This window comes from Cupressus sempervirens, chromosome 1 (genome assembly GCF_028749045.1).
Source record: "Cupressus sempervirens isolate cs-2001-9-10 chromosome 1, ASM2874904v1, whole genome shotgun sequence".
Classification (NCBI taxonomy): Eukaryota; Viridiplantae; Streptophyta; class Pinopsida; order Cupressales; family Cupressaceae; genus Cupressus; species Cupressus sempervirens.
In genome coordinates this window covers 762,007,036-762,034,496 of record NC_143118.1, presented here as the reverse complement: position 1 = coordinate 762,034,496, position 27,461 = coordinate 762,007,036, and the positions used below count along the sequence as shown (strand labels likewise).

Below are 27,461 nucleotides of genomic sequence, written 5' to 3'. Positions count from 1 at the left end.
CCACCTTACAAACTAATTTTTCTATTTCAGCTAAAGATCTCTAATCTGCATTATAGTTATTATTAAAATCCTATGAACATAAATATCCTATAAATAGACCAATTATTCTCCTAAATGACCTCCCACACCTACAGTGTGCTCATTGTTTACAAGGTGCGGTTGGTTGGAGAAGGATTTCCGTGTATGTATGCACTCAACAATTTCAAAGTAGATCAAATTTTTTGCTGCCATTGTCGATTTCTAGATAAGGGTGCGGTCCCATGAGGGGGGCTTAAGCTCTACTTTCTAGGAAGTGGGTGGTCTCATGAGCAAAATATAATTTTGCTATGGGATTATTTAGAATCTTCCCCTAAAAAATAGAAGCCCCATGTTTTTAGGAACGGGATGAAAAAAGGGTGGAATTGGAAATAGCCCCACCAACTTAGGAATGCTTTTTGCCATTTGTCAATAATCTAAATTTTAGAGGGAATTTAAATTTTCAGCTTATTTTAAGTAGCACGCAGCTTCCGCTCTATTTTATAGGAAGCCCCTTCCATAGGACCTCAGCCTAAGTAAATTTAAAATATTGTTAATCTGATCGCCCTTAGCTTTCCGGATAACAAATTTTTTGCTCTCATTTCCGATGTCTGGGTAGGAAAATTTGAAATTCTGTTAATTTGGTCTCTCCCCACGAACTGCAGCTCGGCCAATCCATGGCAGCACAACAAAATACCCAGTCGCCGCTGCCGCTCACAAGTGCCCACCCCATGTCGTCGTCTTCATCGGCATCCTTTAAACCCTACAAGCAACGGCACGTCCTTAAAGGCCACGGCGCCGCTGTATCGGCCGTGAAGTTCTCACCTTCGGGGCAGTTCTTGGGCAGCGCCTCTGGCGACAAAACCCTCCGCATTTACTCTGCCTCTTCTTTCTCCACCAAAACCTCTTTAGTAGGGCACACCCACGGAGTCTCTGACCTCGCATGGTCCACTGATTCGCTCCGCCTCGCATCCGCCTCGGACGACGCCACCGTCCGCCTCTACGACACCTCGTCCCTCCAAACCCTTCGCTCGTGGAAACCCGGTAAAGAAACCCTCAGCATTCAAACCCTAAAAGGTCACGCCGGGCATGTATTTTGCGTGGATTTCCACCCGCGTTCAAGCCTCCTTGCCTCCGGGGGATTTGACGACACTGTTAGAATCTGGGATGTCAATAGCGGCAAGTGCGTCAAGGTTTTGGCGGACCATCAGGAGTCCGTCACGGCCGTCAATTTTAACCGCGACGGCTCGTTGCTAGCCACCTGTGGGTACGATGGAGTTTGTAGGATCTGGGACACTGCCACGTGGCAGTGCTCCGGGACACTTGGAGATGAACAGAATACGCCCATGTCGTTTGCCAAGTTTTCGCCCAATGGGAAGTTCATCTTGGCCGGAACACTTGATAACACTATGGTAACATTTTGTTTTGCTCTACATGTTTTTCACTTCTTTAATGAATTTCAGGAAAAGTGCTTCAGTTCAACAATTTTTCCTTCAATTTAACGGCGAAGCTTTAGTTAAGTAATTTTTGTTTTGCTTGTAAGTCTTTTTCCTCTATTGTGACGAGGGATTAAGCAGGGATATCCAAAATGTTAATACAAATGTACATTTTTTAAAGCTCCGCATCTCGAGTAAATTAATCATAATTTTGAAAATTTAAGCGTCTGAAATCTACTATAATGTGAAGAGGCGTTATTGGAAAAATTGTAAGGGTGGCAAATAGAAATATCAACTCACCATTTCCTTCCAACAATACTAATAGGAATTAAATAAACTATTCATCTTTGTTGGCGACGAGTATTTATAATTTGAATTTTTTTATTCATTTCCAATGGAAACTGGGCATTGACAACCGTTGGATTTATTCCATTGACAAAAGAACATAATTTTGAGAGTCAATGTCTCAAAGCTCACCTTGTTCCAATTCGTTAAGATTAATCACTGGATTTCTTCTTTATCAGCATAACTCTGCCTATATCAGTTATAAAATTATATATCACCAGCAAGTATTTATAATTATGTTACTACCTCTGGTTTCGTAGCTCGCAGCAGCTTATGAAACTTAATGATAATATTGCAGAATCAAAGCTCTTTATATAATTCTCCACCTGTATTAATCATAAAATTATTACATTAGTTAATAAAGGTTTATAAGGGTAGATTAATTATTCTATTACAGGTTTCTTAAACTTGTGAATGGCTATGATTACATGTTTGAATAAACTCTAATTTTCCATCTCTATTCGAAATTGTTTCGTTCCTTTCCAATCTCAGTTATTTTGCACACTTTAGTCGTCATGAAGTTGTCTTGTTTATCCCGAATTCTTACTTTTTCAATGCATATTTCATGGGAAGAAGACAATGTGTGATATGTGATAGCAAAATTTCTGATGTCTCCATACTGAATCTGATCCGCTGTGTTGAGACACAACAGACCTAGTTGAGGACTTTTGAAGTCCAAGTCAGGCTTGGTGAATATGCAGTCTTGACTTCCAAGTCAGGGCTCTGGGAGTGGAGCCCCTGCTTGCGTTGAAGGGCAGCGCCTCCTGGGGGGGTTTAAAAGTGGAATCCCCAGCAGGTTAAAGGGTAGCACCATTAAGACGTTGAGAACATACTTAACCCTGCCGGTTTATGCCATTTAAACACTTTAATGACTGTATTTAGGAACTACAAGTCGTTACTACTTGTGAAACTTAGGAGTGACTTTGTGTGAGACTTGGATATTATATTCTCATCAAACACTGTTCTCATGATGTTGCCCACTTCTAGGTTTTTGGAATATGGTGTGTAACCATGCACTGTACACAAACTTGTGCTTTAGAGAAGTTATTAATGCCCTTGGAAGTGCTGTACAAAGAGAGAATGTTTTGTAGCTAATCGTGCCATCTTGATCATTCAAACTCCTTTCCTTTAGTTTGCTTTCTAATCAATTTAAGCACCCAACTATGCTTGTATAGAAAATTTGTAATGTTTATAGCATCTAAACAGCATTTTTGATCTATCTAATCTTGCTGATGCCCTTGAGTTTCAAATAAAGGTAGTGGGCACAAGGGCTCCATGAAATGATGTGACGTCTCTCTTAAATAAGTCTCCTTACAACTACAAATGCAGCTGCATTGTCTTACAATCTGGACAACATGCTTCACCCAACTTTCTTGAACATCCCCTACAATTGATTGCACCACGAATCAACATTCTTGATACCATGTGAGGCATCTATGACTCCAAGAACACCAATGTGCCAATTGAAGCCACTAAAATGTAAAAAAGGACATCAAAATTCGTTTCTTGCCCTTCCTTTAGATAAAAGGCAACAACCCCCTTTCTTCCATATTCTTCTTTGATCTTCTACAATTACACTATTGCATGTGAATTTATGGTTTCCTCTTAACAATGGGCCACTAGAAGCATGTAAGTTGGTATCGTACAATGTAAACCCTACACGATAATTACAATTACACAATACAATAGTTAATGTAAACCCTACACAATAGTTAATGCAATTACCAATGCACTACAATATAATTGCTTTCTAGATTTAATGTTATTTTCGCGTTATCAATTTTTTTTAACTCTCATCCTTGCCTTGCAACACCTCTCATTCTAGGCAATACCTTCAAGCAAAGGTTGTGTGTTTGTAATATTGTGAGGAATGAAGAAATTTTATTTCAAATAGATGGTTTGAACTTATTGCAAGCGGAGGAACACCGAATTCTCTGGCCAAGAGGATCTCTATATGAAACAGGGGTGTTTGTAGAATTCATCGCCACTAAAATGATTTTCCTTGCCATTTTTCCTTTCAAATTTCTTCTTCTCATTGCTAGGAAGTATTCAATTAAGTTGTTTTTTTTTTACTCTCGGCCACCAATGCAACCAAGCTGGTATTTCAAATAATGGATATCCCCTCTTTTATTAAAATTGCAAATAACTGCAGGTTATTGTATCCTTGATCGCACTTGCAATACCATGCTTACATTTTTCATGCAGGGTCCTTCCCGTCGGCACCTCACAACACTCTCTATAGATTCTAGAAAGAAAAAAGGATTTAAGAGCATGAGAATAGGGTTTTCATGCTTTGAATTTTAAATGGAAATGATGGAAAATAAAGTTTGTTAGATATGTCTAGATTTCATGTTTTGAACAAATTGTTTTGTATGTAGGTAAAGTGTCTCAAAAAAGAACTCCTTTTTTTGTGTGATATGTTTAAAATGTTGATGCATTCAATGTAACAATATGCATGTGTGCTGGGTGTTGAATATGTGCTTTTTTTTAATTGGAAATTCTTCTATTTCATGATGGCATTGTTGTGTCATTTATTGTGATCTTGCGAGGAATTTATCAAGTGCAATACTAGAGAATACAACTTGAAAAAAACAGTGTTCTTCGTGGTAGATGAGGTTCTTGATGATGGAATCAATCTATGATGGAAAACCCCGAAATATTTTAGAGTTGCTTGACCATGACAAAGGCATGCTAATAGATAATACATTTTATAGAGTTTTAGCCTCTAGATTATGATGCATCTGAAAAGTTTTAGCTTTTAGTTTTAAAATTAATTTTAATAACTTAATTATTATATACATATATGTCTCTCTCCCATATATATTGATAACGAAGGCAAAAGTTCACTTAGATTAACCATATACTGGTGATTGCAATATACTAGAGGAGGCGACTACCACCAAGACATAAACCAGTATGTAAATATGCCAAAAAAAGGGCACAAAACTGAGTGCCCAGCTCAAGTAAAAACCTTGCAAAAAGCCAGTATCAGTAGCTCCTAACAGAGTCGAAACAAAACTAATAGATACCACCCTCGTACACAAGGACGCCAGATAAGACTGCAATCTAGGGCCATAAGATTAGTCTTCCATTTTAACTTGAGCAACCTGTTTGGTTAGAAACTTATTATTTTATCAGCCTTTGAAACATTGCATCTCGCTTATATTTGAGAGGACTTCGCAGACCTCAAGAGCTCCAATATATTCACATTAAACATGAAGGAAGAATTTGCAGCATTTCCACAGAGGTTTATTGGTGGTAGCTAACTCCGGAACAAGCACCTGTAGTATCCTTTCAATGATTTCTACCATACTGAAAAAAGCAAGGCTTTAATAAACCTTCTGACCCATGCCAACATTGAATTTATCCCGAGTAAAATAGAAATATAGAGTCTTAGAGATTTCCTTTTCTATTGTAAGCAAAAGTACATTTTCAACAAAAAAGTAATAAAATCTCAGTGTTAACCCAATGGCAGACAACGCCCTCCACAAATTCACGGAATAGAATTTCCAAAATGTTCTCCATGACCTGTCTTCAGGAAAATGAATAAGATATAACCCAATGGCAGACAACGCCCTCCACAAATTCACGGAATAGAATTTCCAAAATGTTCTCCATGACCTGTCTTCAGGAAAATGAATAAGATATAATCCAATGAAGAATCTTGCAACTTGCAAACACACCTTAAAGAAAAAGAAATGGGTTATATTTCACCAAAATGAGATAAGATGTATTGAGATGATCTGAAATAATGCACAGAGCCTTTCTTATAGAGGCAAGGAGGGTGAGCTGGTAGATAATCACAATGAAACTACGAAAGAGCTAAAAATTAAAAACGATGCCTAAGTAAACATGAGTAAATGATAAAAACTTATTTACTCCAAAATCTATAAAAATTCCAATAGTCTCAACATTAGTTAAATAATTTCCCTTCTATATTCAAATAACAAAACTTGATATGCTTTAAATATTGATAACAATAAAAAGATAAAATACTTTCTCCCCTTTCATTGCTGTTGGTGCTTCTCTACTGGTCACTTGACCATGGATTGTTCTCTTTCGTATTCTAAAGGAGCTACCACTTAGTGGAAGGATGCTAATGGTGATCACCTGATTGTCCTGGCTTCTTATGCTTCCTCTGATCGTAGACTGCTTATGATTCCTCCTAGAATGATGTTTTCTCTTCTGCTGTTTTATGGCTTCCTTGGGCCTTGTGGATCCTACTCCACCTGTTGCTGCTCTTGTGGTCCATTTTGACTGCGTGGACCCTTCTGTGCCTATTATTCTTGTTCTGCTCTAACCTTTAGGTGATGAGGTATTGACCTCATCAACATTCTGCTCCTTGTGCTGATGATCTCACTAAGGGGATTTCTCCACTTGCGATGGTGCTCTTAATGATAGTATTGTCTGGACTATTGTTAATTGGCAGAGGAAAGATCGTTCTTCCTTTTTTTCCTGACTTTTCCATAAGTTGTGGGAGAAATCTCAACCTACCCTTGTTGTGGATTACCGGTTGTTCTACTAGTACGTTGTAAGTGGTCTGTACTTACGTTTGCTCTCAGTGGTCTGTTCTTGACCAGTTGGTATGTCTTTGCATAGGATCAGCACCCTAGTTTTGTTGTTTTTATAATAAAAGACACACATCAACCTTTAAGCTTAATAAATATTTAAAGTGAAGTAAACTTAAATCTAAATATAAAATGTAATAATATATCAATACTACATGATAGTTGGACTTGTGCATATTATATAAGCTGATTTTTATATTAAAATTTATGAAACTCCCTAATTTTTAAAATTAGCTAGATAATTCCGCTTTTGCATTTAAATAAGATAAACTAAATATATTTTTAAAATTTGAAACTAAACAACAGTTAAATACTATCATATTGAAATATATAAATAAGAAATTAAAAATAAATTTTAAAAAATTAATTTATTATTATTGTTAAGATTAATTATTTATTATGTGTTAATCTCGATTAGATTCGAACTCAAGACCTCCTCAATGAGAGGCTCATACTTAACTGTTGTGTTGTAGGCTCTTGCCTAAATTAGATTAAATTTGAATATATACATATATATTCGAATTCCCCAACCATATAGAGATTGAGCGTCTCCATATGGAAATTTGAGTTTAAAACAGCTTTTTAACAAGGTTTGCCCCTTTTTTGTTTAGGTTCTTTAGAGAAAACTAGTCCACTCCAATGAAATCATGGGAAGACTTACCAAATACCCCACAAGTTATTCTCATCAAAATTCAACATGTGAGAGTTGTTTGCGAATTACTGGCCTACAAATTTTTGTGAAAGTTTAACAATATTCATTAATAGAAATACAAATGATCCAAGGCAAAGCAAGGAAAGTAATGTTGAATTGCTTAAGGAGTTGCCTCTCATGTACGCCTTTCTTGCTTGTTTGTACTCCAGGGGATTTAATTCTAAAAAGAAAACATTGTCTAGTTCTCAAGTATTTAAAACCTACATATAACAACTGACTAGATGCTAACTTATGATGTAGGTTGTGGTTCAGTGTTTGGGGATGTCATTTAGAAAAAAATAACCCAGGACTGATATGATTATAAAATATTGATAAATATCCAAAATATACAAAAATTACATAAAAAACACAACTAATTGCAACAGTTTATATTAGTGCAATGGCATTTGGAGATAAGTAGTAATCATTGGTCTGGCAAGAAACTGTGTTGATCTGTGGGGTATGGATACACCTTCATAGTTATGCTACATGCGTCATTCAATTCTCATTTTAGTTAAGTTTAGGGGTGGGTTCTTTTTGCAGTTCTGGCGCAGAGTCGCCTGTTATTTGTAGCTCAGAAATGCTTATGCTTTTCTTTAAACTTTCCAATGCTTTCTAGATGTTTCAGATATGAACTCCAGGCCCACAGGGCCTTTGTGTACACGTATTCAATTCAGTCTTTTTTTTAAAAAAGAAACTATCTGGATACACAGAATTCAGGTGTTTTCAATTTGCATCTTATGGTAATCTTTTCTCAAATTTCTTTCTGTGATGGAAATGCCAATATCTTCACTCCAGTTTTCTTTTGGGTCTCTGCAGAGGCTTTGGAATCACCAGACGGGAAAGTTTTTGAAGACATACAGCGGTCATTTAAATAAGAAATTCTGTATTTTTTCTACATTTTCCGTGACTAATGGCATATACATAGTTAGTGGCTCAGAAGACAATTGTGTCTATATATGGGATCTTCAATCTAAAAACATTCTCCAGAAGTTGGATGGTCACACAGACACGGTAATAAGTGTCTCTTGCCATCCTACTGAAAACAAAATAGCGTCTTGTTCTTTAGATAATGACAAAACTATAAGAATTTGGGTTCAAGATCCAAACTGAGCAATGGATGTAGCCTGTTATCAAGAAAATTTTCTGCTTGGCTTCATTCCAAGAGTTGGCTAGTTAAGGTGGGCCATTGTTATGGAACTTTTTCCCGAGTCATATAATTATGTTCAATCAACAAGCTTTTTTGGCAACGTGTTGGTGGTTACAATGATGGGTCATTGTTATGGGTTTTGTTTCCTAATCATAGTTTTTTGTGAATAATTGAATTTAAACGAGCTCCATGATAAAGGTCTGTTAAACATAAATCATGTTATGATAATCTGATGGATGGCACTTAAGCCTGTGAAGGAAATTTGGAAGGTTGTCATAAAGATCAAATGGGAGGGGTGAACAATGTATATCAAATTTGAGGTATACTTTGATTAGTCATGGTATGTGGGTATGGTGCATGAGTACATGTATATTATACGTATTCCTCCATTAGTGTCTCAAAATTAAGAATAGTTAAAAACACAATATTTTAAGGTAAACCTAGCTGTTCTAAAACAGATCTAATATCTAAAATAAGACCACATTGCTTTTGGATGTAGTCATATTTACAATATTGAAGGTGTGCTGAAAGGGAAAATCAAGTTATACAATGTATAATTTGAAGGTGCTGAAATGGAAAAATAGTTGGACTCTTAAATATTATGTGCAATTTTGAAGATATAGTATTGTAGATTTTGTTGGTAACATTCAGATTGGGAGGCAAGAGAGAGCCTTTGGGCGCTAAGTGCAATTGGTTGCACATAAAAAGAACATGGTGGGCTAAGGACTCATCTGGGTTTTAGAATCAAAAGAAGCTCAGCAATTGGATGTTGGGAGATGGAAGGATAAGAAGGATTGAAATATAGGGAACATAGACAAGATTATGGATGCTCAAATGGGAAGGGTGAGATTTTGGCAATGCACTATAGGAGGTAAATTAAGGGATTTAGGAAATAATGCTAAATATGGACACCTAAACATACAAATTGATCTTTCGAGAAGGTTTTCAAAGGATAGAATGAAGACACAACTTAGAAATAAAAGGGATTTAGAACAATATTCTCAATGTGGAAGGCAAGAATGGGAACATGTCTATCCAAATCATAAGCCCTCCAGGCAGGGCAACATACCATCATAGGAAAATCCCCATGCATTTAAAGGTATAAGGAGAATCACATACCATCATAGGAAAATCCCCATACATTTAAAGGTATAAGGAGAATCATGGTGGATGGGAAAAGGGTGAAATTGATTTTGAAAGCATATTTATGCTATACGAGCATCTTAAGGGCTTGTTTGTTTGTGGGAATTTTATTGGAATAGGAATTTATTTTTAATCCTCAGTTTAGTGCACCAAATCAGGATTAGGAATTGGAATTTGTATTCCTATTTTGGCCCCAAAATGAGCATGTGTCCATTCTAAAAAGTGCTCGTTATTGGAATAGCTATTCTTTTCCTATTTTAACTTTTACTTATTTGATAAAATTTTGAAGTTTGTTGCACTCCATCGCTTGTTCGAGCTTGAATTTGCCTTGTCAATTCAGACCTTTCAAACCCTCTCCACTCTCAAACAAAGCCAGAGTTATAATTATTTTGCAACCTATCATTTGTTAATAGAAGAATACATGGGCTCATTGTGGTGAACTCTTGGCATGGAGACTCCCAAATGCTTTGTTGGGCTATTGTATTAACAACATCAACATAGCAATATTCCAAGCCAAGTCCTCCAAGGCTTGGACATGTCTACTTTCTCACAAGCATTGCAGCGAATGTGTCCAATCCGGATGTCAAAAATGGCTGCAATTTTGTTAATCCATTTCTTGTGGCTCCAACTGTTATTAGTATGAATTATTCCTTTTCCCACAGCTTTAGCCTCAATCTTTCGAGAAGGTTTGCAAAGGATAGAACAAAGACACAACTTAGAAATAAAAGGGATTTAGAACAATATTCTCAAAGTGGGAAGGTAAGAATGGGGACATGTCTATCCAAGTCATAAACATTTTAGGTAGGGCAACATAACATCATAGGAAAATCACCACACACTTAAAAGATATAAGGAGAAACACGGTGGATGGGAAAAGGGTGAAATTGATTTAGAAAACATATTAATGCTACACGAGCATCTTAAGGGCTTGTTTGCGAGAATTTCACTGGAATAGGAATGAAGAATTGGAATTTGTTTTTAATTCCCAGTTTAGTGCACCAAATCAGAATTAGGAATTGGAATTTGTATTCCTATTTTGGCCCCAAAATGAGCATGTGTTCATTCTTAAAAATACTTGTTATTGGAATAGCTATTCTTATTCCCATTTTAACTTTTTCTTGATAAAATTTTGAGGTTTATTGCACTCCATTGCTTGTTTGAGCTTGAATCTGCGTCGTCAATTCAAACCTTTCAAACCCTCCCCACTCTCAAGCAAAAGCAAAGAGTTATAATTGTCGACTCTATTTTTTCACACTTCATTGTTACTATTATTTATTTATTTGCAACCCATCGTCTGTTAAATAGAAGAATACATGGGCTCGTTGTGTTGAACTCTTGGCATGGAGACTCCCAAATGCTTTGTTGGGCTGTTGTATTAATGACATCAATATAGCAGTATTCCAAGCCAAGTCCTCTAAGGCTTGGGCATGTTTTCTTTCTCACAAGCATTGCAACGAATGTGCCGAATCAGGATGTCAAAAATGGCTGCATTTTGTTAATCCATTTCTTGTGGCGTTGACTATTATTAGGACGGGTTCTTCCTTTTCCCATAGTTTTAGCCTCAATCTCAGTGCTACGCTTTCTTCAATCTGCTTCAAAGGATGATCTGTTGTTCTTTCTATTTTGTTTCCTTCATCCACTCTCAGAGAAAGGATAAATAGGTTTGGCTCGTCTTTGATAATGTTATGGTATTATTAATACCTTGTGGAAGAAACCAGGGGCTCCCTCGAAGATTATGGTGGACTAGTTGTGATTCGAAAGCATGGGTTGCACAAAATATGATATGGTGGAAAATGATACAGGGTATTGATCAAGCATGAGTAAGATCATAGGCGTATGTCTTCTTGAAAATCAGCTAAGTCAAGGAGAACTGAAAGATATCAATTTTCATTTCAAGGAATGGAGAAGGCAAAATTTTCTATGAGTTCTTCACCATTTGCGCCTTCCAAATCAAATGATTACTTAGGTTTTGTTGAACCAAACAAGGTGTAGAATAACAAATCCTATTCCTTTTCCTATTTCTATTCTTGAGTCCTATTCTTAATTCCTATTCCCCATTCCCATTCTCAATTTCCTATTCCTACAAAGCATCAACAAAGATTAACAATTGAGAATGCACTGTTAGTAAGAGGGAAAATGCAGATGGGAGAAATAATGAAGATTTCAGCATCAAAATTAAGGATGCCATGATGCTTTACAAAGCTAAGGATTTGCAACATATAGCCATAGTATGTAAGTTTTGGAACAACTTTGTCCTGTTGGATGACTTAGTAAACTATATTACTTTGGATTTTTTTTGTTGTTGAGAAAATTGTTTACATAGACCAATCTCAAGGGGTTTTTGTGGTTCATTTTAAATCTAAAGAATGGAGGGATATTTTTTTTAAGAACAAAGGTTGGTTTTATAAAAAGTCATGGATACATATGTAGTTGTGGACTCCTTAATTTAGTTTAGACTATGTTAGAATCAAATATATACACTTTTGGATCTAATTATACAACCTTCCTCTTGAATAATGAGATTCAAAGGTTTTAAATTTTATAACTTAGGAATTCAAAAAATAAAATAGATCACTCCTATCACTAAGCATGATGAATGGTCTCAAAATATCTTCTATGAATCCACAGACACAAGGGAGTCTCTCGAAGATGGTAAAAGATGTTTGGTTGATCACTCGTAGTAAGGAGGTATATAATATAATAAACTTTCTAAGACACATTTGTGAGATCCCAAAAAAAAGTTTTTTTTTTATGGGTTGGAAATCTTGTGTTTTGCATGGGAATTCTATTGCAGGATGGCTAACTTCTTTGGAACTAGATATGCTTTTCTCCTTTAGAAAAGAAATCTACACAGTCCTCTCCTTACCAGTAATATGTATGTATGCAACTTTAACATGTTGCATTCAAAGGTGACGTCTACATGAATTCCCAATATGCTACAAATCAATAGACATTTTGGCTTCAATCTACTCAACATCACATTAGTAAGAGGATCTCAAGAAAACATGTTGTTTTAGATTACGATAAAAGCAAGTTTTGAAGGGACTCAAAACCCTTACAAAATACTAAAGATAAACGTTAAAGCACTACCAGGTTTTACAAGGACCTGAAACCTAAAGTTAAAAAAATATCTAAACCAAGTTTTACAGGGACCTAAAACCAAAAGTTTAAACCATACAAAATGACCAAGTTTTAAAAGAACCTGGAACTTAGAATTTTAAACAAACTAGAAAGCAAAAAGAAAAAACCAGCAAAACCACCCAAGCCGGAAACTAGCACACCCAATCCACAACTAGCACCTACAACAACTCCCTCTTTACCTGCTTTTGCAGTACTTTGAATGATGTCAGCCGGCGAAAGAGCAGGAGCCCCAAGAGCCTAAACAACCTTTTTCCTTGTGCTCTGCCAGGTTCTCTTACTAGGCCCACTAGGACTCCCTACTCCAGCATTACCAGGAGACATAATCTCTTCACTTTTCTTTCCCAGACTAGCTGCTGCTGCACAAAGATTGGAAGTGACCTATTCCATTTTTGGACCACTTTCCTTTATAAGGTGACGAAGCTCCTGTTCATACTCATTAAGCTTGTCAGTGATGTTACCAATTTGCACTTCTAGTTGGGTTCTCTTAGCGTGTTCAACATCCAAATCTCTTTCCATTATCCCCATTTTCTTCTTGAGAACCATTAATTCATTATATAGCCACAAATCACCCTGAAGAGAAGTCTCTGCCTTAAGCTTAGCAGTGTGAAGAAAGGAGAGCTTAGCATCATGGGAGTCATCCCTCCCGTCAACCACAATTTTAGGCTCAGAGGAAGTCATAGTATTAGTCAGAGGAAGTCATAGCATGTTGTTGATGATGAAGGGGCTTAGCTAATTCGAGAAATTGTTTGACTACAAAGGGTCTAAGTGAGGCAAACTTACATGCTAATGCCCTTTTTGTGATAGGTAGAAGGTCATGATGCCCAAGATTGTTTTTAGATTTAAAAAGCCATCTCAATTGGGCATGAAAGAGCAAAGATGGATAGGTATCATTAGTGTAGCCCTTACATAAATATCTCAAAGTAATTTAACCAATTTTAGTGCATATTGTTTATTTTTGAATTATGACTTTGTTCTTGATACTTTCTTGTGAATATAACTTGAAAATTAAACTTGGCTACAATCAAGTTAGAATAAAAATAAGTATGCTTCATAATAAAAAATGAAACTTATCTTCTATTAACTTTAATTTTAATATCAAATAGTTTTATAATATATATTTTTTGAATAACTGAAAATATGTCATTAATTAACATTAAACTTCCATGATATTAGCTAAATTTACATGTTTATGTTGACAATAAAAGTTAACCAATTTCACTTCAAGGACAACTGTCCAACTTATGCTTATCATATTACCTTGTCTTCTTAGAATCTCTTCTCCATCTGCTCCTTTGTTAGCAAGATTATCTGCCTCCTTGTTACCTTCCCTATAAATATGTTTAATGATTGTTTCTTTGAATTGATCAATGTTGGCTAGAGCATATTCAAATTTAGAATTAAGGATCCAATTTGGGGTCTCTATTTTTGTTAACGCATTTAGGATAATTTGGGAGTCTCATTCGATAACTAATTTTTTAACACCTATCTCTCTACTTAGAGTTAAGCCTTTTATAAGGGCTTCTAATTTGACTAAGTTATTAGACATTACTCCTAAAGGTTTGGCACATTTAGTTAGGCATGAACCACTATCTAAACATATCGTACATCCTAAGCCCATTGGTCCTGAATTACCTCTAGAGGTCCCATCAAAATTTAACTTTGACCATCCTGCAAAATGAGGGTCTCATTTACATTCTTTCCTAGCAATCTTATTGGATTTTGTGTATATCATTGGTGGATTAATTACTTTAGACCAATTTGTATACATATTTGCATCCTAAAGTTTGAAAAGGAACCTTCCTCCTTATATGAATTTATGAGATTATTGTTAGCTACCTCAATAATACAAGCCTCCAATTTTAAAAAAAGGACATTAGATCCATCTTTTCATTACATAAATTCTTCTATTCCTTTCTTTCCCTAATTCCTATAGGAGTATGGAAGGGGATATTTTCCATAAATCACTATAAACTTTGAAACAACCATGTTTTGACCAATTTTTTATTTTTATTTTTAATAAATAAGTTGCCAATTTAATTTCTTACATAACCAATACTAGCAATTCTTATACAGAAGTATAGAGACATGGAAGCATTTGTATAGAAGTGCTTGCTTGATACTCAAACAATATTGATTGAAGAAACTGCATAGCAGATCATGTTAGAAGATAATTACAAGGATGATTTGAAACTAATTTGGAGGTAGGATTAAATAATAACTTAGATTGCAGAATTGGACCAAATTGTTGTAATAAGTTAATCACACGGTGACTCCAAAAAAGGGTCAGGAAGGCCCCCAAATACTAATAAGAAAACTACAATTTCATTTAATAGTCTTTATTCAAAAATTGTGGGATGAAGATTTGGACTCAAGGAAGAGGAAGACAAACAACTTAATGGAAAAACATAATTATTTTCTTGAAAGTGCTAAAATCAAAATTCTCTTTGAGCCCTTGGAGGAAGATGAGGCAATTTCATCATTACTATCCATCGTGAAAAGGAAAAACTTGCCCTTCCAAGTTGAAGAAGGTAAAGTCATGAATTTAAGTTCAACAAATATCAATTGCGAATGTCTAAGATTAGGCTGGTCCACTTCCTTTGAATAATCTTAAGAAAGTTCAAAAAGGAAAAGGGATGTCTTGAGGTGGAAATGCTTAAGAGGTTAAAAAAGAAGATAATTGTTAGAAGTTGTAATCTTTCCTTGGTGTATTTATAAACCAAGGTTAGAACTCCTTTCTTTATTGTTGTAATATATTAGGATATAAGCCAAGGTATCCTAATATATTTCTTTTTTGTCCTTTTTCCACTACATCTTATTTTGTCATCTAGTGGAATATGTGAGGATAAATATGTATTGTAATATCTAATTTTAGATTATTCCTCCTTAAGAGGAATCTCACACTTGGCCTCACACACATATGAATGGTGGCATTCATAGAAATGGGAGTTACATTCTAACTCCTCTCTCTCATCTTTATTTAAGAGATGACCCTCTTCTCTCATTTAACAATGAGGTTTCTTCCTCTTCTCAAATATTGTATGAGCCATTGCTCTCTTGCTCTATCTTTTTCTTCTTAGGCTTTTCATGCCTCATTCATAATGTCACAAGGGGTTTTCTTTGCTTTCCCCTTTCCAAATATCTTGTCTCATGGTGTTGGAGCTTGAAGCTTTCTCTCTCCTATTTTATGGTAATATCTTTTCATGCATTTACTCACTTAGATTCTTTCCTGGTATTGCTTATTTACAGATTTCTTTTTCCATTTCTAACAATAATTTCAAAGGGTCTGATTTGAGCATCAACAATTTAGGTGAGGAGGACAAATTGTCTATGGAATTGGAGGTAGTTTATGATTTATTGGGCTACCTAACCAAGACAACTTGATAATGAATGGATATGTTAGATTGAGAAACTAAGATATAGGAGGAATTAGATTTTGTTTTGGCATTTGATAAAGAATCACTGCCTTCTAGTAAAGATAATTTATCATTAAGTCTTTGGACATCATCCATAGGTATAACCAAACTTGACTATGGATCAAATCTTAACGAGAAAAGGGTAAGGAAATCATCAAAAAGTTTGTAGAAGCTAGCTATCAAGGACTCATATCAAATGAAGATCACATCATTTTAGAATTAGCACTATAATTAGATCATATCTAAGGTTACTAGTAATATTGTTTTCACTCTGAAGAGATGAGTTATGTTTTAATTAGATTGAGAAAAAGGTTAATTGGTAGTTGGATAATTTAGTTTTTTTTTGTTTGAGCAAGATTAATGGTTTGATCATTTTAGTGAATGGGCAAGAAATTAGTTCTGAAAGAATCAATTAGGTCAAGAGACATTCTCTCTCTATATTTAAATTAAAATAATGACATTTTTGGGGCACTAGATGTTAAACTTGTCTTATAAAATTTAGCATTTAAAAAAAATTGAAACGGGCCTATACCAACTCATAAATAGAAATAATGATGGGGGCCAATTGGCTAGGGATAAGTAATTATAGTGACGTCCTTTGGTGCTACCTTTTAGATGTAGGTAAAATTTGGAGTTGAACCCTTTTTAAATCGCGATGAGATTTTGATTTGACACTTTGCATGAGTTGGTACAAGGAGCAAGGTGGCCTTGTCTTAAATTGATGAGCTTTTGATTTGATACTTTACATGGTACAAGGATGAGATTAAAGTTACAAATACATTCTTTATGCTTCATCATTTCTCTCATCACCTTTATGATCTACCTCTCCATCTTTTTGTGTGATTGTCCTCCCCTCCCTAGTTTGGAATGATTCCACAAGTTTCCTTCTCGCAAAATGTACTCGTCGTTGCATTTCTTTCCAATTAAGAGCCCTAGGAAAATGACCTTACAGGAGGTCATTAAAGAAAGATGGAGCATGACATTACATGAAGATGTAGATGATGTCAATTTGCGAGAAGTTCAAAGAACTATGGGAAAAGGATTTTATTCTAAATGATCATAGGTTTAAGATTAATACATATATCACGACGACCTTCATGGCTACACTTTTGGTTAAAGGTTTGCCAAAATTGGAAGCTTTGCACATTTGCAAAAGATTATTTGATAATATTTTGTTATGTGACATGGAAAGTTTAGTGGAGAATGTGGACACAAACTTCTAGGTTCCTTATTCAGAAGATTGTGTTTCAGAGGAAGGAGAAGAATAGAAGATGATCTTGGACTACCCAAAGAGGCATATTCCTTCATAAAAAGGGATAGAAAGGGTTTTGAAACTCGTAAACCAACAATATTTATAAATGTGGAACTTCTACAAAGGTGGGTTGGATTAAAAGAGACTGTGGGCTTTAACTGGTGGACACCCATTCTTTTGAGCAAGTGTTTTCTCTTCCTTTTTAGCTACAACTAGAGATGTTGATACAAGGATGAGATTAAAGTTACAATTACATCATTTCTCTCATCACCTTTATAATCTACCTCTCCATCTTTTTGTGTGGTTGTCCTCCCTTCCCTAGTTTGGAATGTTTCCACAAGTTTCCTTCTCGCAAAATGTACTCGTCATTGCATTTCGTTCCAATTAAGAGCCCTAGGTAAATGACCTTATAGGAGGTCATTCAAGAAAGATGGAGCATGATGATATGTGAAGACATGGATGATGTAAATTTGAGAGAAGTTCAAAGAACTATAGGAAAAGGATTTTATTCTAAATGATCATAGGTTTAAGGTTAATACATAGATCACGATGACCTTCATGGCTATACTTTTGGTTATGGGTTTGCCGAAATTGGAAGTTTTGAACATCTACAAAAGAGTATTTGTTAATATTTTTTATGTGACATGGAAATTTTAGTGGAGAATGTGAACACAAACTACTATATTCCTTATTTGGAAGATTATGTTTCAGAGGAAGTAGAAGGATAGAAGATGATCTCAGACTACCTAAAGAGGCATATTCCTTTATAAAAAGGGATAGAAAGGGTTTTGAAACTTGTAAACCAACAATATTTAGAAGTGTGGAACTTCTACAAAGGTGGATTGGATTAAAAGAGACTACGGGCTTTAACTGGTGGACACACATTCTTTTGAGAAAGCGCTTTTTCTTCCTCTTTATCTGCGACTAGAGATGAAAGCTGTCCAAAAAAATGGTGAAGAGACTTCCATCTACAGAACGAACCCAAAGCTAGAGATGTAAGGAGGCCTCAATATGGCAAGGTTGGTCCTTGGGTAATTCTTCATTTTTGTCACATGCAAATGCTAACTCTTAGAAAATGAGACACAAAAACTTAATATTGGGTAGCCGCTACAATCCAATCTTAGTGGATGGATAAAGGATTTGAAGGCCATACTTAGGTGCTTGTTCTAGATAAGGAAATTTTCCATTTTTTGGCAATTTTTTTTGTTAGAATGCCTATATTATTTTGGACAATATTTAGGCTTACTTTTTGAGATGTTTGTCTAGTTTGGGCTCATGAATGTCTATGTGTTTGATGAAGCTCAATTCTTTGAACTCATTCTGATTGGATTGTTATATTATCTTTAGTTTTTATTACTTATATATTTATAAATAGCCATGCAAACTTTAGGTTATTAATAAAATTGTCATATTGACAATTTTTTAGAAATTTATCTCGTCAATATATAGATAAATGTTAGACAAGAAAAATGATGTGAGATTATGCCCTTAAGTGAAACAATGATGTTTACCAACTCTGTGACATATGGAATGACTCCAAACGTCAGTGTTTAGCTTAAGGGTGCAATCTCACGTGATAATAGAAACATGAAGGATCAAAATAGAATCAGTTAGACCCAATATCTAAGGAGTAGCCAATGAGGAGTACAATATATAAAATAATACTGAATGACTATTACATAGCAAACATAAAAAAATAGCAGCTAAACTTATTGTTCATTTCCTCCTCTATCTACCTAAGAGGTCCATCCATTAGAACCTTCCATCCATTTTAGGATCTTGTCATTTTGTAGAAATGCATTGTAAGGGTGCACAAGGTCATTTTCTCTCAATTGTTGAACAAGAGCTGATGGAATGATTGCAATTAGCATAGCATGAACTAGTTCTTCAATTTCTAGCCTTACTTTGTCCTTGTTCTCATTCAACTCTTTAGAAAAATGGTTTAATGCTTGCTCAAATGACATTCTCTCTATCTACATCTGCATGGTGGTGTAACCATACACAATTGCCTTCTTTAACATCTCTTCTACCCCATCATTAACCAAGCCTACAAATAGTTTTTCCTCTATCTTGATATAACCATGGCCTACATTGCAACATTGTAAAATATGGGTCTCCTGAGAGACTTAGTAAGGTGCTTTGGTTTTGCATTGAAGATATCATCATTTCTTAATTTCCAAATAGACAATAACATATCTATGGATAATATAGACCAAAAAAGCCTAGTATTTATTTTTAAGCTCAAGAATTTGCCAAATAGAACATGGAGAAAACTGAATTTATTATGCAAATGAAATCTAAAGAGACCCCAAACTTCCTTGGAAAATAAATAATCAAATAAAATATGATGCATGAATTCAAAGGATCTATGAAAAGAACAAATGTTATACTGCCCACTAGGATTCATAAGTGGTAATCTATGAAGGAAGAGACACCATATAAACACACTTTTTTAGGTTTAATTGGTCTATGTCATAACCCCATCAAATATTTGGTTTAGGTGGAGGGATCTAGGTTGAGGCTTAAACAAGAGATGAGGTGCTAAACAACTTAAGGGCAATTTGTGAGGAATTTGTAAATGAGTTTGGCCTTAGTGTAAGGGATATCTTGTTAGCTCCGATGTCAAATTATCTAGAGAGGTTCAACTTGCTGCAAGCATCTCTGAGCATGGAGTATGTTCTACACTGGGGGGGAAAGCAATGTCAAACTTCCACCATATTTCTTGCCAACTAATGGGTCTCCTATCTTGTATAATGTCTTCAAAGTGTCTGATTCCTTTATTATCCCAACTTCAAGCAGAGCACCCCTAGATGAAATCAAGGGGCTTATCACCATGCTTGAGGTTCTACATGGACTTTTCACCACAAATTAAGTTCTTATCATCAATGATATCATTGTCAATGATCAAATGTCTCATGTTTTCCTCATTTTTTTCCAAATGGCCTTGAAAACATCAAACCTTGAGACTTTAATTTCAAATTTTCTTGAAAGAAGGTTATTAATGTGAAGTTCCTTCTAGGTTGAGTCTTTAGTAGGGGTAGCTCTAGCAATATTATTTCTAACGAGCACCTTTCATGATTTCTCACCTAGAGTGGCCTTAGCAATCTAAATTATTGCTAGAGTGATCCCTTGAATCCTTAGGTCCTTTAACTCCAATCCACCTAGTTCCTTTCACATTTTACACCATTTCCATATGATTGCATGTTTTTCTCTCTCTCATTTACATTCAACCATAAGAAATCTCTGTCTTTTTTTTTAAAAATATAATTCAATTGAGTTTGGCTAAAAAGCTAGGCAAATGCATAATAAATTAAGACGATAGTATCTTTTGACAAATTTGGAATCTACCTGAAAGTGAGAGGCATTGGGAGCTCCACTTATTCATTTTCTGTCAATATTCTCCTTGATCCAAGCCCACATCTCCTTCATGTTTGGATTGGAAAAAAAAGGTATACCCAAGTATCTAACTTGGTGATTATTATCACTCCAAATAGAGATGCTTTTTAACACCCTCTTGGGGGAAGGTCACTTCATCCTAACATAATAGATTTGGGGAGAACACTTTACTCCCTGGGGATGCAAAAAAAATTCAAGTGTGCTCATAAGGTTGCTTATGTTTTCTTCCAACAATTTAATCAAAATTGTTGTGTCATCAAGAAATTAGAAATTAATTTACTCTTCCCTATTGAGAAAGGTTAATCTATTGACTTTATAACACTGTGTTGTCGCTTACTAGGTAGTATAGTACATCATTTGTAATGAAACAAAGTGCAAATGCTAAGGGACATCCCTGTCTTATGGATCTAGAGAGTTCAAAAGAAAAGTATCTATGTCCAATCACTTACCCAAACACAAGCTCCACTCTGATCAAAGTATAAATCATCTAACAAAAGTACTAGGGAAATCCAAGGCAAACAAGCATCATATTAATGATCTTCCACTCTTTTATTCCACAAGCCTGCTCATAGTCTAGTCACATCATGCAAACTTGCTAGTTAGAATCTTTAGCCCAATCCATAAACTTATTATTTAAGATTTATTTGAATAACAATATAAATTATATTTATTTACTATGTCAATCAAAAGTGCTAAATTTATTATTTAATTTAAAAGTATCTATTTATTATTATTATTATGTATCATCCTTATTTAATTATTATTATTCGTTAAGCTCATGTAGACTTGAACCCAAGGTCTCCTAGAGGAGAGGTTCATAACTTACCATTATGTTGTAGGCTCTTACCTTTAAATAAAAGTTTATATTTATAGTGGTTATGTAATAATGCCATTGTTTGTGGTTAATAATTTATTTTTATTCATAAATCTCTCTCCCCCTCCCCCTTCTCTCTCTCTCTCTCTCTCTCTCTCTCTCACACACACACACACACACACACACACACACACACACCGAGTGAATATATATATATATATATATATATATATATATATATATATATATATATATATATATATATATATATATATATATATATATATATATATATATATATATATATATTTATTTATTTATTTAAAAAAAAAATTAGATTTTAAACAAAATCTTATTTTATATGTATATTTCATAATGCATATTAAGTATGGGTCACACTCTAGTTTGATTGATCGAAGCTCTATGAGCGAGCATTTTATTAGAGGCATCATTATTTATTATGATAAAAATTACATAATCATATAAATATAATATATAATGAATATAATTATTTATTATTTTTGGTCCACACATATGTGCACTTGCAAGTTATTTATGATTATTGACATGTTAAAAATAAGGCCCATTAGGTGGTCTCCTTTGCCCCAAAAAATAACTTCTTTTGAGAAGGAAATAAGAGAGATGGAAGAATTGAAGGCATTGAAAGAGATCATTTTAAAATTGTGTTTTTTTGAAGCCTAGATTAATTTATATCATTTGTTAAGATTAATTATAACTATGTAGTAAAATCAAGTAGAGTTGAACCCAAGACCTCTTAGATGAAAGACTCACAAGTTACCATTGTGTTGTAGGTTCTTGCCTCCTAAAAAAACTATTTTACCTTAAATAGACAATTCATAAAATCTTTTAAAAAATGTACGTATTTTTTTCTATTTTATTTTTAAAATTTTATAAATTAAAATCAAAAGAAAACATTTTTTTTTTGCTCAATAAATGGCCTAAGCCTTTGATTATATTTTATTAATATAAAGATTTTACAATCCTCCATTCAAATGGGCACTGGTAGGAAAGAACGGGGAAGAAAACCTCTAGTCTTGCCCAGGACATTTGTACAATTTTATATGATAAGCAGAGGGGCATACCCCAAATGAAAAGGTGTGGTTCTTAGATAGAAAGTCATCAATTTACATACTGTGACTTTTTACATTTTAGTCCTTTATAAGGATCAATTCCATTCTTATATCTTTAACCAAAGATCTTGAAGATGGGTCTTGATAGGGAGCTTTGAGTTTGGTCTGATGTTGTCGTTTTGTTGTCAACTGTGATTTTGACCTGCAAAACAAGCACAAGCAAGACAAAGCAACACAAAATCTAAAAGAAGCTTAAGACATTAACCAAGGAAGATATAAGGTTAAGGGGAGAAAATAAAAACAATAAAACAAAAGAGGGAGAGGGGCAAAAAAAGAGGAAGGGGATAGAAATAGAAGGAGCCAAAAACAAAACAATATAGAACAATAACATAAACCAAACAAAAGAAGCCAAAGCATGAAGAGAAAGAACCAAATAGAAAAAGGGAAGAGATGAAGAACAGGTAGAACCCAAAAGCAAAGAGGGCAAGAGAAGAGGAAACCCAAAGAAGAAGCCATAGACACAAGGGCAAGATAGACAAACAAACAACAAAAACACAAAAACAATAGCAACTAAAGATCGACAAAGCTAAACAACAAGAAGACAGAGCACAAAGAAGGGAACAAAACCAAGAAAAAAAAGGGGGATATGTGTGTGTGTGTGTGTGTGTATAAAACAAGACAGGAAAAAAGACCCCAACAAGTAAACAACCATGCATCCCATAGGCCAGAGAGATAACAACTATGATAGCCAAAGAGCCACGAACAGAGATAAGAAAACAACTACAGATAGACAAGTAGGAATATTAGAAGCTCAACCTGTGATCAAAGACAACATTAGCTCAAAACAAGGAAGATAGAAACTGACTATTCACCATCTAGTGTAAAATAGATAATACATGAGTGAAGCCATCAGATGCCAAATGATACAAACCAGAGGATCAATGAATAAGTATGGAAAATTAAAATAGATCGTTAGTAGAGTTCCTAAGGATCAATAATATAGATGACATAGAGTACGACATAAGTAATTTAACAGTCTGCTCAAAGATTCAAAATTGCAGCCGAGCCATATTATGATTAGTTTGGGAAATAAAAGCCACTGTTATAATATGCATTTGGACATAAGCGAAAACATGTATCTATATATATGTTTTCATAGATACAAATATGAGAATATACCCACATGTATGCAATTCTTTGTGAAGCCTATCCAACATGTAGGCATAACTACATATTTGTATTTATGTTAGCATATATTTATACCTATGAATTTGCCTATATGTATGAGTAAATTTCATCTTGAAAGAGCAAGGATAAACGTTGGAAAGAAAAGGGATGAAAACTTGTGTATTTATGTGCATATCCATATAGGCATATAGAATTAGATACATATATGTATTTATATTAATCCATACATCTATGTACATATGCATATATGTGTATATCTATATGACCATAAGTATACAGGATTAGAGGAAAGGGGAGGTGGGGATACACATAATTATGATATTAGGATGTGGGTATATTTATGACAGTTAATTAGATTTTCATTTTCAGGGTTGATGAGGAGGATTTCATTACCATCTATACCTTTGTTGGCAAGTGTGTTGGCTTCGATATTACCTTCTTTATAGATGTGTTGTATGATGACCTCTTCAATTTTGTTAATTTTTGTGGTAACTTCTAATTTAGAGTTTATTTTCCAATTAGGTGTATTGCATTTTCTTAATGCATTCAATATAATTTGAGAATCTCCTTCTAAAATTATTTTTTTAACATTAAGCTTGTTGCAAAAAGAGAGACCTTCATTCACTGCTTTGAGTTCAATGATGTTATTGGTTGTTGTTCCTAGGGCCTTAGCTCTTTTAATGAGTCATTCACCTAAGTATTTTTTGAGAATAAAACTAATTCTTTCCGACCTTGGGTTTCCTCGAGAGGCTCCATCAAAATTGAGCTTCAACTAGCCTTGAGGAGGCAGTTCCCAACAACATTCTTTTCTAGCTATGGTGTTCTTTTTTTTATAATGCAAAGGTGGGTTGATGATGTGTGGCCAATTTTTTTTTTTTTTTCAGCATCCCATGTTGTAAATGAGCCTTCTTCCTTAGAAGTGTTTCTACGATGGTTGTTCATGACTTATGTTATGCAAGTCTCAATTTTGCTAACTAATTGGAGGATGGACATCTCTGAATTGTTAAAGATTCTTCTAATTCCTCTCTTTCCATATTTCCCAAGTCATAATGGCAAGGGTAATATTCCATATCTTATCAAAAACATTTCCATCTCTACTTCTAGGCCAGCCAAGGATATGATCCTTCCAATCTCTAGGAAGTGGCGAGGTCCAATTTAGTTTCTCCTTTATCCATTGCCAACATTCATTGGAAAAGATGCATTGATAAAGTAGATGTTCAACCATTTTGAAATCCTTTTTACAAAGGACACATCTTGAGGGACCTTCAAAACCCATTCTCCTAATCCTGTCGGCAGTGAGGATACCATTTTGGACAGTCGCCCATAAGAAGATACCTGCCTTAGGGAGAACTGCTGGATCACAACAAAGATTCATTGGAATGCTAATTTCTTCCCACCTTTGAGAATTGAGGATCAATTTGCAGCCTTCTTTTACTTTATAAGACCCATCATTTGATATGGCCCATATTAGATTATCATCTTTGTTGTTTAAATTTATGTTACGGTTTTGGAGTATTCTTTCCAGTTTAATTTGGTCATTGATTAGAAGGTTGAGGTTTGAAAGAGATTTCCATTTCCATGGAGTGTCATCATTAGATGGGCAATGATCCAAGTAGTCTGCCACTTTTGTACCCCAACTTGATATTAAGATATTTTTGGTTTGACTAGAGAAGTTGTAGGTGTCCAATCAAGGGAGCCTGTTCCAGGAATCTTCCCAGAAGAGGGCTTTGTCACTTTTCCCAAGTTCCCAGGTTACATATTTGGATATAAGAGGATGACATTTTGATAAGAAGTTCTAGAATGTTGACCCTTTCGGTGGGGCTTTGGTTCTAAGAAGAGAGGTGTAGTCTTCAAAATTAAGGTATTTGTTGAAGAGGATTTTTGCCCATTTGCTATCTCTTTCCTGTAGCATACGCCAAACTAGTTTTGCCCTAGGGGTTTGTTTTTCCATTCTAAATTCTTAATCCCTAACCCTCCAACATTCTTAGGTCTGCATATTTTCTCCCAACAAATTAATGCTACTTTCTTTTTGTCTTCTATTCCTTTCTAGAAGAAATTTCTTAGTTTTGATTTGGTTTTTTTACTAGTGTTCTTTGGGATTTGGAGACAAGATAATTGGTATGTGGGTAAAGTTGTTAGAATTGCTTTAATTTTAGTTGTTCTACCTGCTTTTGTAAGCCATTTTCCATTCTAGGTTTCAGTTTGTGTGTTGATCCTGTCTAAAATATTTTTCCAGCCTTGATTCTATTTTGATTCACTGTCAAGAAAAATCCCTAAGGATTTACAAGGGAATTTTCCTTTCTTAAAACCTAAAAGATTGCAGATATAGTCTTCTTGTTCTTTTGGTGTGTTAAGGAAGAAGATTTTTGATTTCTTTGCGTTGATCATTTGTCCCAATGCTTTGGTGTATTTTTCAATGATAGTCTTATATTTTTTGGTTTCATTTACTATACCGAGTCCAACAAGAATAGTGTCATCCGCAAATTGTTGATGTGTTGTGTTTTCAATATTTTTGGCTACTGATATACCTTGAATTTTAGTTTGGTTTTGGGCTTGCTTGATGGATCTTCCCAAGGTTTTAGCCATGATGATAAAGAGAAAAGGGGATATGGGATCTCCTTGTTGTATTCCTCTGGAGGTATTAAAGAAACCTTTAGGGATACCATTTATGAGTAAGGAGAATTTGGGGGTCAAGATACATTGATAGATGAGATTGATCCATTGATGTGAGAAACCAAAGGCTTCCATCGTTTTACATAAGAATCTCTAATCAACTTTATCATATGCTTTTTGAATATCTAATTTTAGGAACATGCACGCTTCTTTGTTTATCTTGGAAAAATGGATTGTTTCCTGTATAATAGAAATTCTATCTATTATGGATCTACTAGGTACAAAACCAGTTTGTTCTTCTGATATTAATTTGGGTAAAAGGGTTTTGAGATGGGTAGTTGGGGCTTTGGATAGGATTTTGTAAGGTGTATTGCATAGAGCAATAGGTCTGTAATCTCCAGGTACTTCTGCATTGCTTCTTTTGGGATAAGTGTGAGAAAGGTGTGGTTGATCTCTTTGAGGATGGCACCCCCATTTCTAGTGGCCTCAATTGCTGCCCATAATTCTTCCCCTGTAATATCCCAACATTTTTGATAAAAAAGGCTTGGAAGCCATCTAGTCCCAGGGATTTATCTGGATTAATGCTAAAGAGGGCAGCTTTGATTTCTACCAGGGTGAAGGGCTTATTTAAAAATTTATTGCCTTCTTTAGTAATGATTTTTGGAATAGTTTGGAGCATTTCCATCTGGGCAATGTGGTGGGATGATTCATAGTTGTTAAGACAATCGTTAAAGTAATTAACTAATTCTTTTGATATCTTACTTGGGTCAAATTCCATATTACCTTCTTTGCTTTTGATGTGTGTTATATTTCTGAGGCTTCTATTCTATATTGAGTTGTTATGGAAGAATTTGGTGTTTCTGTCACCTTCTTCTAGCCATTTTTCTCATGATTTTTGTCTCCAAAATACTTCCTCTTTAGCTAGTATATCCTCCTATTTAGTCACCAGCTCTTCTTCTTTCATATATTTATCATTATCCATACCTTTTTTAATTACTTCACTGTTAAGATTTTTTAGTTCTTCTATTTCAAGTTTTAGTTTAAAAATGTTATTAAATTGTGTTTTATTCCAATATATATTTTTCCTTTTAAGTATTTTCATTTTTGTGACAAAATGAAACATTTTTGAACCTTGGAACAGTTCTTCGTTCCACCATTTTAATTTTTTTTCCATAAATGTTATATCTAAAAACCACATTTTTTTT

General features: G+C 34.6%; 1 protein-coding gene across 1 annotated transcript; it reads left to right on the top strand.

The window, feature by feature from the left end:
- The first annotated feature begins 525 nt into the window (after positions 1–525).
- LOC149580129 (COMPASS-like H3K4 histone methylase component WDR5B) lies at positions 526–8,305 on the top strand. The gene is made up of 2 exons (XM_089789640.1): positions 526–1,427; positions 7,875–8,305. Exons 1-2 carry the CDS (start codon positions 693–695, stop codon positions 8,166–8,168), a joined length of 1,029 nt encoding a protein of 342 aa, XP_089645766.1. The 5' UTR covers positions 526–692; the 3' UTR covers positions 8,169–8,305.
- Positions 8,306–27,461: the final 19,156 nt, after the last annotated feature.